The sequence below is a fragment of the Benincasa hispida genome, chromosome 3 (genome assembly GCF_009727055.1).
Source record: "Benincasa hispida cultivar B227 chromosome 3, ASM972705v1, whole genome shotgun sequence".
Lineage (NCBI taxonomy): Eukaryota > Viridiplantae > Streptophyta > Magnoliopsida > Cucurbitales > Cucurbitaceae > Benincasa > Benincasa hispida.
In genome coordinates this window covers 13,368,265-13,383,365 of record NC_052351.1, presented here as the reverse complement: position 1 = coordinate 13,383,365, position 15,101 = coordinate 13,368,265, and the positions used below count along the sequence as shown (strand labels likewise).

The window sequence follows — 15,101 nt, the reverse complement described above, 5'->3', positions numbered from 1 at the left end:
CATGTACCCCTCCTGAACTCGGGTCGTCACATGCCCACCAGCTTCCACTTGGTTTGTCCCCGGACCACATCTTACTAGGAGAGGTTCCACTTTGATACCATCTGTAACGACCTGACCCTTTAGGACTTAAGTTAGGCTGTTACTAAAATACATGCATGCATGGAACTCAAAACGACACTCTTTTACGATGAAATAAATGCTAAATAGATAAAGGGAGTTCAAAAGTTCTTTATTAAATGCAAATATAAAAAACAATAATAGGGTACCCATAAATCATAAAGGTTAATAAATAAGTATGAAAAAACAATTCTTAATAATAAGTTTCAAACATCAAAACGGAAAGTTTAGCAAGAATATGAAGGAAATCTAAGTCTTATGAGCGGAAGCATAAAAACTGGTCCCAGTGGCTCGATCACAGATTCCGCTTGTCATTCGCCGGCGCATCCCTACTTTCACCTGAAACAACAACATGAGAAAGAATGAGTATAAAATACTCAGTAAGTAACCCCACCACTGGGGTCAGGCTAGGCATCTATGTCCTTTAGATGCCTACCTCTGGTGAAACATATAAACTGCTCTAGTCCTCATGGGACACATATGCACATGAAACAAGAAGGAGATGAGTTCTATCCTACTGTAGTTAAGTATTATAACAACCCAGATTTGTATGCGTACACTACAAGAAATTAAATATTGAAATTTATTGGATGATAAATATAAATACCTTAACCTTAATTTAGGAAGTAGAGAAACAATTAAAATAATAATAATATTATTATTAATAAATAAATAAATAAAAATAAAAATAAAAGAAAATTGGAAAGAACGAAGGTGGAGAGAGCGAGACTCTAATTTAATGATAAATAAATAAATAAATACGTAAATAAAAGAAAATTGGAGAGAGAGAGAGAAGATGGAGAGAGCGAGATTGGAGAGAAAATTGAAGAAAGCGAGATTAAAGAGAAAATTGGAGAAAGCGAGAGTAGAGAGAGCGAGATTCCTAGAGCGAGCGAGATTAAAGGAAAATTGGAGAGAGCGAGAATTGTAGCGAGAAAGCTGGAGAGAGCGAGATTGAAGAGAAAATTGGAGAAAGCGAGATTTATAGCGAGAAAGTGGGAGAGAGCGAGAGCCACCCAGCGAGAAAGCTGGAGTGAGCAAGATTGAAGAGAAAATTGAAGAAAGCGAGATTTGCAGCGAGAAAGTGGGAGAGAGCAGGAGCCACACCAGCGAGAAAACTGGAGAGAGCGAGATTCTGAGAAGAGTGCTGCGAGATCAAAGAGAGAATTGGAGAGCGAGAAACCCCAGCGAGCGATGCTAGCGAGATTGAGGCTGGTAAGAGTAGAGAGAGCGAGATCCCTGGAGAGCGAGATTGAAGGAAAAATTGGAGAGAGCGAGAATTGTAGCGAGAAAGCTGAAGAGATCGAGACTGAAGAGAAAATTTGAGAGCGAGAGTGGAAAGAGCGGGATTCCCAGCGAGAGAGCTGGAGAGAGCGAGATTCTGAAAACAGAGAGAGCAAGATTGAAGAGAACTGGAGAGCGAGATTCCTAGTGCGAAAGCTGGAAAGAGCGAGATTCTGAGAGTAGGGAGAGCGAGATTTGGACGGAGTGAGATTTGGACAAAGCGAGAGTGGAGAGAGCGAATTCCTAGCGAGACAACTGGAGAGAGCGAGATTCTGAGGGCAGAGTGAGCGAGATTTGGACAGAAGCGCAAATTATGCGTTGAATTTGGCCACGATCTTATAGATTATACATGGAAAAACCTTAAAATTGAATACAAACAAAGAATGATGATGTAAGGGCAAAAGTTAGCCAAGATTAGGTGGTTATTGAGAGGAATCCTTAAACTCTAAGTAATTTTAAAGAAGCCACCTGTAGAATGATTTGTCACACTGAGAAGAGCTGAAAACTACTACAAATAGAACCCTTTGCTTGAAGATTTAACCCATTCTCAAACAAATCTCAGTAACAAAGAATCGTGTGAAAAAGTAAGTGTGAGTGAGGAAATTCTGTGAGGTTAAAAGAGAAAAGCTCGGGTAAGGTACTGCCCAAATTTCCTTCTAGTTTAAAAAGGGAAAGCTCTACTGATCAAATCATAAAGAATAATAAGGAATAACTAGATCACAGTCAAGGTAAGTAGTTTATCTCACCCTCTCTTTAAATGTTCTATGGTAGTGTACCTTTATTATGTTGCATGATTATGTTATTGTTATATTGCATTACATGTTTAGAACACGTTTCTCTACAAGGGACCCCATGCATTATGTTTGTTCACGATTACGTTAAAATCAAGTTTTAATTAGGTGTAGGTTATGCTTCCAGGGCTGTAGGGTATGTATGGTTGCACCCCTCTAGTCCAATCTTACGTTTATGCTAATGGTTGATGTTGGATGCGACACTAGCCCTACTAACTGCATGACCCGCTCATCATCAGATGGGTTAGTTTCCGCTTAAGTCCTCATCCTCCTATCAGGGCGGAGAGATTTATGTTGGAAGCATAACTGACCACCACATGTTATTATACGTTTTCGGTCCCAACCATATGTTTTCATGACATATTCCTTGTGATTGTGCATTTGGTCACTACCCTATGTGAGAACTACTTACAGGGTATATTATATACTCATCCTATATTTTTACAGACTTTGTAGGTAAGGACACAGCGTAGATGGTAGAATTGAACGTCACTCAAATGGCCAACCATCAAACTCACTATTATTGGCACATGCATTTTGTACCACCACGCTAATGTTTTATGGATCCTGGTGTTTTGATAAATAAACTTTTTATATAGTTTTTCTATCTAATTAATAAAATTTAGATATGTTCTTTGAAATTTTCACCAAAACTCATCTCATGATAGAAAAGTCTATGTATGCATGTCGTAGCGGTCGGATCATAATGGATCCTGTCGTTACAGTTTGGTATCAGAGCGTTTAGGCCAAATAGGCTCTATTGCATTAGAAGAGTCGTGGTGTTTGATAGTTCGACCTGTTAAGTGATGCCCATAGCTATGCCAAATACGTTGGTAAGTGGAATTTTTGAACAAGTAATTTAGTAAATAATTTAGTAAACATAGGTATGAGTTTAAAAAAATGATTTGAGAATACAGGACGTTCAATCCTTCAATATTTGACGAATCATCCGTGCATCCAACTATAACATTGAATTGGATAGAAATAGAACTATTTTCAACCACATGAACATCCCAGAAGAACAGAAAGTAAATTGTGCCACCTTCATGTTAAAAGACGATATAAAGTTCTGGTGGGAAAACTGTAAGTTGTTAGTGTCAGGACATAAACTAAGGGTGACCCTTATCATCCTAGACATAAGTAATTTTTACATAATACTAGGTATGGACTGGTTAGCAGCAAACTATGCAAGCATAGATTGCCATAATAAAGAGGTCATATTCACCTTTCCAACAGGAACCAAGTTTAAGTTTAAGAGTTCTAATATACCATCAGCCTCAAGAATAATTTCAGCCTTAAAACTAAACATTTGCTCAACTATGGAGCTTGGGCATATTTAGCAAGCATAGTAGATTTATGAAACCAAAAGGATGAAATTAAGGCCATTCCTGTAATAAGAGAATTTGAAGATGTATTCCCAAAAGAGCTACCGGGAATACCACCGAATCGAGAAATAGAATTTTGTATAGATCTAATTCCTGGAGCTGAACCAATATCTAAAGCACCATATAGAATGGCACCTGTGAAATTAAAAGAACTCAAAATACAATTACAAGAATTGTTAGATAAGGGATTTATACGCCCTAGCGTGTCTCCATGGGGAGCACCTGTTTTATTTGTTAAGAAAAAGGATGATTAATGCGTTTATGTATAGATTATCGGGAGTTGAATAAGTTGACAATAAAGAATAAGTATCCACTCCACACATTGATGACCTATTTGACCAATTACAAGGAGCCTCAGTATTCTCTAAAATAGACTTACGATCTAGTATCATCAACTACAATCAAGGAGTCGAATATACCAAAGACTGCTTTCCAAACAAGATATGGGCATTATGAATTTACGGTGATGCCCTTTGATTAACGAATTCTCCCATAGCCTTCATGGACTTGATAAATAGAATTTTTAAGGACCATCTTTGATAACTTTGTGATGTATTTATAGATGATATTTTGGTCTATTCCAAGTCAGAGACAGAACATGAAAAAACATCTTAGGGACGTTCTTTCCATATAAAGAAATGAAAAGTTGTATGCCAAATTCTCCAAGTATGAGTTTTGGGTGCGACAAGTTGCCTACCTAGGCATATTGTAAAACAAGAAGGAATCTCAGTGGATCTTACTAAGATTGAAACGGTTATCAACTGGCCTCGCCCAACAATAAGTCTGCGAGGTGCGAAGCTTCCTTGGATTAGCAAGATATTATAGACGATTTGTGAAAAACTTCTCAAGTATAGCATTACCCTTAACTAACCTCACTAAGAAGAATAATCCTTTTGTATAGAACTAAGCATGTGAGCAAAGCTTCCAAGAACTAAAATAAAAGTTGACCACACCCCCTATTCTCACTATACCTGATGGATCAGGGGGTTTAATTATTTACAGTGACGCATCAAAGAAAGGGCTTGGTTGTGTATTAGCGTATGCTTCAAGACAACTAAAACCTTATGAACAAAACTATCCGGTTCATGACTTGGAATTAGCTGCCGTAATCTTTGCATTAAAGATATGGAGACATTACTTATATGGGGAAACTATCCAAATTTATTCAGATCATAAAATTCTTAAGTACTTCTTTACCCAGAAAGAATTAAATACGAGACAACGAAGATTGTTAGAATTAGTCAAAGACTATGACTGTGAGATCCTTTACCATCCAGGAAAAGCTAACATTGTTGTTGATGCTCTTAGCAGAAATCAGCTCATACAACAGCTCTAAGTACCATCTCTAAACACATAATGGATGACCTGAAAAGAGCTGAGATCTCACTAATACCAGACACCTTCACAACTCGAATAACACAGTTAATTGCAAGACCTGTATTAAGGAAAAGGATAATTGATGCAAAACAAATAGATAAATACCTAACCAAACAACTGCAGTCAGAGAATAGAGAAACCAATCATTTCTCTACAGCCCTAAACTCTGCACTCCTCTACCGTGGGCGTCTATGTGTACCAGATGATGAAGAAATGAAGAAAGAACTACTGAAGGAAGCTCATGAATCATGCTTTTCAATACATCCTAGGAGTACTAAAATGTATCGAGACTTGAAAGCACATTACTGGTGGTGTAACATGAAAAAGGATATAGCCGACTATGTAAGTAAATGTTTGGTTTGTCAACAGGTGAAAGCTCTACGACAACGACCACAAGGACTTCTTCAGCCTCTAATATTCCAGAATGGAAATGGGAGCATATTTCTATGGACTTCATCTCAGGACTCCCGAGAACTGTTAGAAGCCACAACATGATTTGGGTGATTGTGGATTGACTCACCAATTCTACCCACTTCCTACCCTACAAGACTACTCACACTACAGAAGCACTAGCTCAAATGTACTTAAAAGAAGTCATCCGGTTACATGGAGTCCCAGTATCAATTGTTTCAGATCGAGACCCTCGTTTTGTCTCCAAATTCTGAAAAATTTTGCAGAAAGCAATGGGTACACAACTAAATTTTAGCGCAGCCTTCCATCCACAAACTGATGGCCAAACAGAACGAGTTAATCAAATCCTAGAGGACATGTTGAGGGCATGTGCTTTGGATTTTACTGGAGCATGGGATTCGCAAATACACCTTATAGAATTTGCTTATAATAATAGTTATTAGGCGACAATTGGTATGGCTTCCTTCAAAGCATTGTATGAAAAGAAATGCAGATCCCCTATACACTGGGATGAAATCGAGGAGCGAACACTATTAGGGCCTGAATTGGTACAACAAACATCAGAGTCAATCAAGTTAATTCGAGAAAGAATGCGAACAGCCCAAAGCAGATAGAAGAGTTATGCTGATAATCGACGAAAAGAATTGGAATTCAAAGTGGAAGACCACGTATTTCTAAAAGTAGCACCAATGAAAGACATTATGCATTTCGGACAAAAAGGCAAGCTTAGCCCTCGCTTCATTGAACCCTTTGAAATATCAGAACATATTGGCCAAGTAGCTTACCGATTGGCATTACCACCCACACTTTCTACAATACATAATGCCTTTCATGTATCGATGCTTCGAAAATACGTGTTTGACCCATCACATATAGTAAATTATGAACCTCTACAAATAAGTGAAAACTTGGAATATGAGGAGACTTCGGTTTGCATCCTAGCAAGAGAGAAGAAATCGCTTCGTAATCGGGAAATAAGTTTAATGAAGGTTCTCTGGAGAAATCAGCAAGTGGAAGAAGCTACATGGGAACGAGAAGAAGAGATGAAAGACAAATACCCTTATCTGTTGAAGAACCAAGAAACTTTCGAGGACGAAAGTTCTTAAGGGGGGAAGAATGTAACAACCCAGATTTGTATGCATACACTATAGGAAATTAAATATTGAAATTTATTGGATGATAAATATAAATACCCTAACCTTAATTTAGGAAGCAAAGAAACAATTAAAAATAATAATAATATTAAAAATAAATAAATAAAAATAAAAAGAAAAAAATTGGAAAGAACGAAGGTGGAGAGAGCGAGACTCTAAAATTTTAAAGACCTATAAATTAACTGAATAAATAAATAAATAAATAAGTAAATAAAAGAAAATTGGAGAGAGATAGAGAAAGATGGAGAGAGCGAGATTGGAGAGAAAATTGGAGAAACCAAAAGTGGAGAGAACGAGATTCCTGGAGAGAGCGAGATTAAAGAGAAAATTGGAGAAACCGAGAGTAGAGAGAACGAGATTCCTGGAGAGAGCGAGAATTGTAGCGAGAAAGCTGGAGAGAGCGAGATTGAAGAGAAAATTGGAGAAAGCGAGATTTGCAGCGAGAAAGTGCGAGATTGAAGAGAACTATTAGTTCCTTAGTTGAGAGTTAACTAATAGTTCTAACCCTCAACATCAACCTTAGTGGGGGAGAACGCTTTTGCTCAATCCCTCGACGTCGTATGACCTACGTGCACGTGGTTAAAATTGAGTATCGTCATACCTTATGTACCTGACTAGGATACCTTCTCATTGTCCTTCAGTATACCTTCTCAAACGTCCATCCAGTATCCTCAGGTACTTCTGCTCAGATACCTTCTCAAACGTCCATCAGTATCGAGCTGCAAAGATACCTACTCATATGTCCTTCGGCATCAATTTGGCCGGATACCTTCTCAAAAGTCCTTCGGTATCAAATTAGTCAGATACCTTCTCAAGTGTCCTTCGGTACCAAATTGGCCGGATACCTTCTCATAAGTCCTTCGGTATCAAATTGGCCAGGTACCTTCTCAAAAGTCCTTCGGTACCTCGTTTTTAAGTAAAACTAGTCATAAACATTTAGTTGGAAAGGATACCTTCTCATTGTCCTTCAGTATCCATCACCTAACTAGACACAAACATTTAGTTGAACGCTAAAGATTAGTGCTCAAATCATCATACTAGTTCGTCCATCATACTGATTCATCATAAAAATGGAGTTATTTAAACCTACTGTAAGTATTTGGATAAGATAACATATCTACATCAATCCCATAGAAAACATGCTCTACTTAGCATGAGAAACAATTTCACAAACATGTTGTTTGGCACATCATTTAAACACTTAACATGAGAAATATTTCCAAAGAAATCATAATTTTTAAACCATTAGAACAGTAAGCCATCAAATAGTCACTCACAGTTTGTTGGCCTCTTAACATGTTACATGTTTTTCCTAGCTCTTCTTGGCCTGAAAGGACATATTTCCCGGTTAAACCATTGAGATTTCCTAGTAAAATACCTTAATTAATTCATTTATTAAAGGAATTTTACATGGATGGCTCTACTGATGAGATCCCCATGAGCCACACCAACGAGATCCCCTAGAGCAAGACTAGCAAGATCACCTTGATCGAGATCACCTTGAGTGCAACCAGTGAGATCATATAGAGCGTGACCAGCGAGATCACCTTGAGCATGACCAGCGAGATCAGTGATACTCAGCCCCCCAGCGATACTAGCGATACTTAGCCACCAGCGATACCTGCTCAATTCCTAGCGAGATTCCCCTTTAGAGCGAGATCCTCTATACCATTTTTAGCAAGATTTCCTTCATTAGCGAGATCTTCTTCAGAAATTCTCGCTACAAGATCCACTGTGAGTTGTTTGATTATTCTTCCCAAGCAGCTGTCTGCTTATGCACAGGTTCTCTATTATAATTTTAAAAATTCATAACTCAAAATCTATACCTCTTTTGAGGAAACTTCCTTCCACAAACATGTTTAGAATTGAGTTAATTTCTTACCTTAACTTTTCAGCCACAAATTCCTTATAGTTTGGCCTAGAGCTCTCAATATTCACCTCGGGCCCTGATTAACCTAAGATTCTGTCTCTCCTGTAATTTCATCACTTTCCATTCTTCTTCTCCTGCCATCTTTCTCTAGCAAGACAAATTTGAAAATTAGATTCTCCCAGCTTTCAAATGGAACTGATTTCACTAAATTTGTTCATGTAGATTGCCAAAACCAGACTTTTGAAGTTCCTTTTCCCTTTTAATCTTCCTACCGACTTCCAAATTCAAGGATAATTCACCACGTCAACTCATATCTAATGATTCAGCCCAAGCCAATAAGTGAGTTTCTTTATTTAATACATTTTTCTTTTCCTTTCTCCTCAATCTTTATAATTTTCATGGATTTTAATTTACATGATATTTAATATATCATTCCTTTAGCAAAACATACTTGTTTAGGAACTTAGATTTCGGGGTTTACACTTAGCTTACACGAGCTTATTTCTTCATGATTCCACCCTCAATCCTTCCTAAGTCATGGCTTCATTCAACTCATTAAGAGACGTCTCATTACTTTTTCTTACTTAAAATAATTCGGGTTCGAGCTTTACACTTCATGCAGCAATGCTCTTCATGCAGAAATCTTCATTGCATGATAGTCCTGCAATAAATAGAAAATATTGAAGTGGAAATCAGGCATGCAAACATATGTACTTTTTGAGTTTTTGCTGAAAACTTGAAAGGTTGAAGAAACTGTTCTTCCAAGGTGCAACAGTGTGCTTGCTCTCCAAACTACTTTTATTCAAGCTTATTTTGAGTCCCACAACTCAATCTAAGGCGCCAAGAGAATAATAGGGAAGACCTTGAGGTGGTTCACAAGTAGATTTGGAGAAGATTTGCAGTTGAATTCGAGATTCACGTTGATCTACAAAGGTATGTTATGAAACTCTCTTATTAGTTTATGAACTTGCTTTATTTATAGCCAAAATTAATGAATTAGAATGCTTATTGCAGTTGGGGATATAGGGTGCAAAATAGAATTCACGCCTACAAAATTTAAGGATAGAAGGAAGGTTGTTCTCTTAAGAGCTGAATTCAGGTCTTAAAGAAGGGGTCTCACCCTCTCATTAGCCCGAGAGGGATTTGGTTTAATGATTGGATCACAAACCAATTGCTCATTAGAGAATCAGTGGAACTTAAGGAGTAAAACGTAATTTCGGGGGTAAAACAACATTTGACTCAACCGTTATTACGAAACCTGTGAAGGGTCGACTTACTGATTATGGTTAAATAAAGTGAACATAAATATATCTATAGTGAGGAGAGTGCAACAATCGAGCTATAGTGGTGTGACTCGATAGTTACCGAATATTAAATTTAATTAATTAAAAAAATAATTTTCATTTTTATTTCAATTTCAGAAATTGAAATATTGGTTTTTATTTTAACTAATTTTGAATTAATTAAAATTAAAGATTGAAAATGAAAATTGGAATTTTGAAACTTGGTAGTGGACTTTTCCATATTTTGGTGAAGTAAGGAGGTGTTTCTCCTAAATTAACGCACCTTGCCCATTATCTTCATGCAATTGAAGTGTCATTGGGGTTGCTCTTCAGTTCCTGCATGTAGAAAAAAATAAAAACCACTTCAATTTCTGAGATTAAGAGTGGGAAGTTGTTGAAATTGTTCATGCAATATGTTTTTTTCTTCACCTTAAAATCCACTCCAATTCCCTCATAAATTCAGCTCAATTGTGAGTTCCACCACTTAAATTCAAAGTTGAGAATAGTAGAGAAGATCTCTTGGTGGTCCACGACTTCAATTGGAGAAGGTTGCAGCTCAAATTTGTATTTGAAGAGGACCTTCAATGAATGTGTTGAAACCCTCTTAATACTTTATGAACATGCTTATTTTGATGTCAAATTAAGGAATTGGAATGTTTAATGATCTTGTTTTCTTCTAATGCATGTTTCTGCAATGCAACAATGTTAACATTTTTTTTCATATTTATAAATATTTTAAAGAATACTATATAATTATTTTTTTTCTTGATTTTGCTATTTATTATAATTTTTCTAAAAAAATGAATATTCATTCAAACAACCAAAAACAAAAAATTGCTCCCTCTTGAGGAGGAGGGGTAAAAGAGAAGAAGGAAGAACATATTTTGAAAACCTAGAGGACCAAGAAGATGTCAAAACAACTAAACTATGAGGATCTTTGTTCTCCTCTTTAGAGATTTTATGAAAAAGGAAAACATTTATTGAAAAGTTGAGACAGAATATAACTGGTTCAAAAGTATAATGACGCAATGCTGGAAGATTATCACCTTTTCACGCATCATGAAGACTTTTCAAACCCTCAACGACCGCTTTAGCTTCCAACAGTTTCACCGACCACCTAAACGAGATAAAGTTACACGTAAGATGTGTTTTGAGAAGGAAAAAAATATTTTTAAGGTCAAAAATTTATTTCTAGCACTTTTAAGAGATTTAATTAAATAATTGATCTAAAAGCTCCTTTAAGTATTTTATTTTAATACGTATTTTTAGAAGATGCTCAAACTAATTTTGAGCATTAAATAAGTAATTTCATTACAACACTATTTTTCTACCACCAATTAATTTATCAAAGACTAAAAAAAAAAAAAAAAAAAAAAAAAAAAAAAAAAAAAAAAAAAAAAACTATTAATCCACTCTAATCAATTATGTCATTTTTTTCAAAAAAAAGACAATGCTCTCTAAACAATTGATTGGCTTATCATGTCCAGGCAAATGACTATATTAGGAAGTATATTAGGAAGACAACTTTTCTACTAACCAACAAATTGCAAAGGGTAACGTAAAACTGAAGATAATAAAAGAAAATACGTTTTCTTTTTAATTTTATAGAAGGAAAGCAGTTATAAAATTTTATTTGTTTATTTACTTATCTTTTTTAGGTAAAGTTTAAAAAAAAAACAGAATAAAATATCATTTGGTTTCTATACTTTAAATTTTATTTAATTTTAACCATTTTTTTTCTAATATCTAATGGACTATAATTTTAATTATTTTTTTCAAATATCTAATTTTAGTCCATGTACATTCCATATATGTTAAACTTAATTCATATTACTATTTTTTTTATATTTTTCTTATTTTATGCTTTTTATTAGAATTTTCACTATAATTTTTCAAGACATATTCACATATGGTGTTTTGTATCAAAATTATTATTATTATTTATTCAACTTCAATAAAATTATAATTGAAGTTATAATTTAATTATAACCTGTGAGCTCACATACTAATTGAGTGTTTGAATTTTTGTTTTTGCAAGCACCCTCTTGTTTTAGGTGTATTTTTGGCTTCAGCGACAAAGTGGCAAACAGTATATGAGTATGGGTACTGAACATGAATTTAATATTGACACTAAAACTAAGCGGACCTTTCGTTTTAGAGCAAGACATAACAAGAAAAAAAAGGAATATGGAAAACAACTAGAACAACAATCAGGCTAGGGATCTAGTATATATTTTATATTAAATTCATGAATTAATTAGTATTTTAATTAATATAATATTTGATATTAAATTAAAATAATTAATTAAATTGTTTAATTAATTATTAGAATTAATTTTATTTAAAATTAGTTACTAGAAATCAATTTTATTTAAAATTAATTTCAAAGAAATTTTATTCAAAATTAATTGTATTTAAAATTAAAGTTCATTTTTAATTTGATTTTTGGAAAATAAAAAGTGGAATTTTTGGTAAGTGGGTTTATCCCACATTTTTCACTAATTAAACATCTATCCCACTTGAATTGCATGTGGTTTTGATGTCAATAGGAGGTTATTCCTCTTGGTTTTTTATATAAATGGAAGAAATTTAATTTGAAAAAAAGTTCATGCAAATTTGAAAATTAGAGAGGAATTTGTTCTTCTCAAATTTTCACACCAAAACACATAATCTCTCTAAATTCCCTGCAAATTTATCACAATTTGGATCCCACAATCCATTCTAAGGTTGAAGAATAGTGGAAAAGACTCTAGTGGTGGTCTACGACGTGTTCGTGATCGAATTAACTTAGAAATTTCATCAATTTTGAGTTTTTACAAAGGTTTTAATCTCTAACCCTAATTTCCTATTATGAACATGCATGCTTAATCCTCAAAATTAATGTAATTAAAGTGCTTAAGATCCTAATTGTTTCCTCATGTACGTTGTTAACTCTAACAAGATTTGGGAAAGGCGTAGTTTATTCTAAGGATCCAGATCATCGGGATCGTAAGAACAAAATACTAGTCTTATTTCAGGCATCGTATATTGACAAGATACTTATCAGATATTCAATACACAATTTACTAATTCAAGGTGTTCATGTTTTAAGAGGTAGTAAAAGGACCTTATGGAACTACAGATTAAGAGCTTCAACAATTTGAGATTAATTGGCTAAAACTCTTTAGACCGCAGTAATCAATCGAGTCACAGGTTGTTCTTTAGACCTTATGGACCTATCGAGTCACACCACCATAGCTCGATAGTTGCACTCTCCTCAATTCAGATATATTTATGTCCACTTGATTTGACCATAATCAGTAAGTCGACCATTCACAGGTTGTTCGTAATAACAGCTGGGTCAAATGTTGTTTTATCCCTGAAATTACGTCTTGCTTCTTAAGTTCCACTGATCCTCGAATGAACAATTGGTTTGTGCTCCCATCACTAAACCGGATCCCTCTCGGGTTAATGAGAGGGTGGGGCCCTTTGTTCAAGACTTGAATTCAACACTTAAAAGAACAACCTTCCTCCTATCCCTAAATCGGATAGGCGTGAAACCCATCTTACACCCTATGTCTCCAGCTATCTATCGAGTCTTACCGCTAAAATGTGAGGCTTGTTGAGCTGGCACTGTCTCTTCCAAAGGTGTCTTAAATATTGAAGAAGAAACAAAAATAGATGACATTATTTTAGTATTCTTTCTTCCTCAGCTCATACACAAAAAGAAAAAAGAGGAAATAGCCAATTTAAACATATTCTTCCAAGAAAAATAGATAGATCTCAAGAGTTGATATCAATGGATAAGAGAATCTCAAGATCTTGAAGAAGAGAACCTTGGTTACCTAAATATGCTAGATATGAGATACGAAGACGAAGAAAAATTTTTGGTATCATAACGATGTTACTACAACAAAACCAAAAATTTATCTTCAACCTGTTCAAAGAAACACACACCCAAAAATATTTCACAACCACGTGTTCTCAACAGAACTATCAGAATTCCCAAAAAATGAATATTCAAGAACACATACATCAATAAGCAAATTTAGCTCACAATGTACTTCAAATCTTAAAAGTTGTCACAAAAACTACCATAGTGGATGAATAACCCACAAACCACCGTAGTGCAACCAACAATATCAAGTTTGAGATGTTAGGGTGTAGAATAGCCAAAAAATTCATATATATTTTTTAAACAAGGTAATTAATGATTTATGTTTATACATTAACCATTAATATACTTTAGAATTTTTACAAATTTAGTATTTTTCACACAAAATATTAAGTCCAAGGACTTTATATATATTGGAATAAAAATAATATTAATAATACCTGTTCAAGTAGAAATGAAGCATTTAGGGATGGGCCAGGCATGGCGGCGACAACAAAAATAGCCACAGATATTTTATCTGAAAAATCCTCCACCACATTCGAGAAGCACAGTCCGCCTTGGCTGTACCCTATTAGAATCACCTTCTCCTCCGCGGGCACCTCCACCATGAAATTCGTCAACGGCTGAACATATTCGCTAAACGATTTCAGACTCTCCGCCTCCCTCGGATCAGTTTCGGACCCCGCCATGTTCAACGCTGTCACACGGTGCCCGGCGGATCGGAGCAGCGTGGATAGCTTGTACCATGACCAGGCGCCAAGGCAAGCTCCGTGAACTAAAACGAAGTGCTTGCCACCAGGGCTGGACGACAGATCTGATTTCGTTTTGGTTAGTGTAGAAGAAAGGAAGAGGAAGAAGATAAGAGGGAAATGAAAAACAAAATGGGGGGAAAATAGAAAGAATAGGAGCTGAAGAGGGAAGTGTGAGAATGAGAGGAAAAAAAAATAGGGGAGAGTGAAGAGGGAAGTGAAAAAAATGGGGGAAAAATAGAAAGTGAAATGATAAATTAAGCTGGTCTTTAGGTACCCCTACAATATCGGTTTAAAACCGACATTAAAGAATCACTTTTTAAAAAAAAACAAAACTGACATTAAAGCCCAAAATTCTTGTAGTGAATGCAGTCTTGCTTTGTGCTTCTTCAGACTACAGCTCCTCTGTTAAAAATGAACACTAATTCTAATGTGGATTTCCTGAAATCCCTATCATTCTGAAGAACAGAGTTAGTGTATCATATAAGGATCAAATTCTTAGCTCTATACACAAGTATTTAGTCCTTAGTTAGATTGGACTGATATCTACTGACAATCTCCACTGCATAGCAAATGTCAGGTCTAGTACATAACATTGCATTCATAAGGCAGCCAACAACTTATGCATAAGGAAATCTTCTCATTTCCTCAAGTTCTTAAGGTTAGGTCACTGTTTCTTAGACAATACAATTTCATGCCTAAAAGGTAATAAACCCCTATTGGAATTGTGTATTGAATATCTGACAAGTATCTTGTCAATATACGATGCCTGAAACAAGACTAGTATTTTGTTCTTACGATCTCGA

The 15,101-nt window shown here is 35.3% G+C and overlaps 1 protein-coding gene across 5 annotated transcripts; it reads right to left on the bottom strand.

The window, feature by feature from the left end:
• Nucleotides 1-336: 336 nt before the first annotated feature.
• Nucleotides 337-14,376, bottom strand: LOC120074315 (salicylic acid-binding protein 2-like). Of its 5 annotated transcripts, none has more exons than XR_005480954.1 (5): nucleotides 13,987-14,118; nucleotides 10,719-10,789; nucleotides 10,102-10,251; nucleotides 9,956-10,008; nucleotides 337-456 (listed from the first exon to the last, which is right to left on the bottom strand). XR_005480954.1 is itself a non-coding variant. In XM_039027403.1 (2 exons), exons 1-2 carry the CDS (start codon nucleotides 14,233-14,235, stop codon nucleotides 13,241-13,243), a joined length of 312 nt encoding a protein of 103 aa, XP_038883331.1. In that variant the 5' UTR covers nucleotides 14,236-14,376; the 3' UTR covers nucleotides 13,136-13,240. The 5 variants fall into 5 exon arrangements, 1 of the variants encoding a protein (XP_038883331.1); XR_005480955.1 differs by lacking the exon at nucleotides 337-456 and adding an exon at nucleotides 8,496-9,050; XR_005480956.1 differs by lacking the exon at nucleotides 10,102-10,251.
• Between the last annotated feature and the right edge of the window lie 725 nt (nucleotides 14,377-15,101).

Bases quoted from the DNA above. Each gene is read 5' to 3' on its own strand.
- LOC120074315 (XM_039027403.1), bottom strand. From the start codon at position 14,235: ATGGCGGGGTCCGAAACTGATCCGAGGGAGGCGGAGAGTCTGAAATCG. The intron at 13,304-13,986 runs GTATTATTAATA...TCAATATTTAAG, and splicing joins CTTCATTTCTACTTGAACAG to ACACCTTTGGAAGAGACAGT.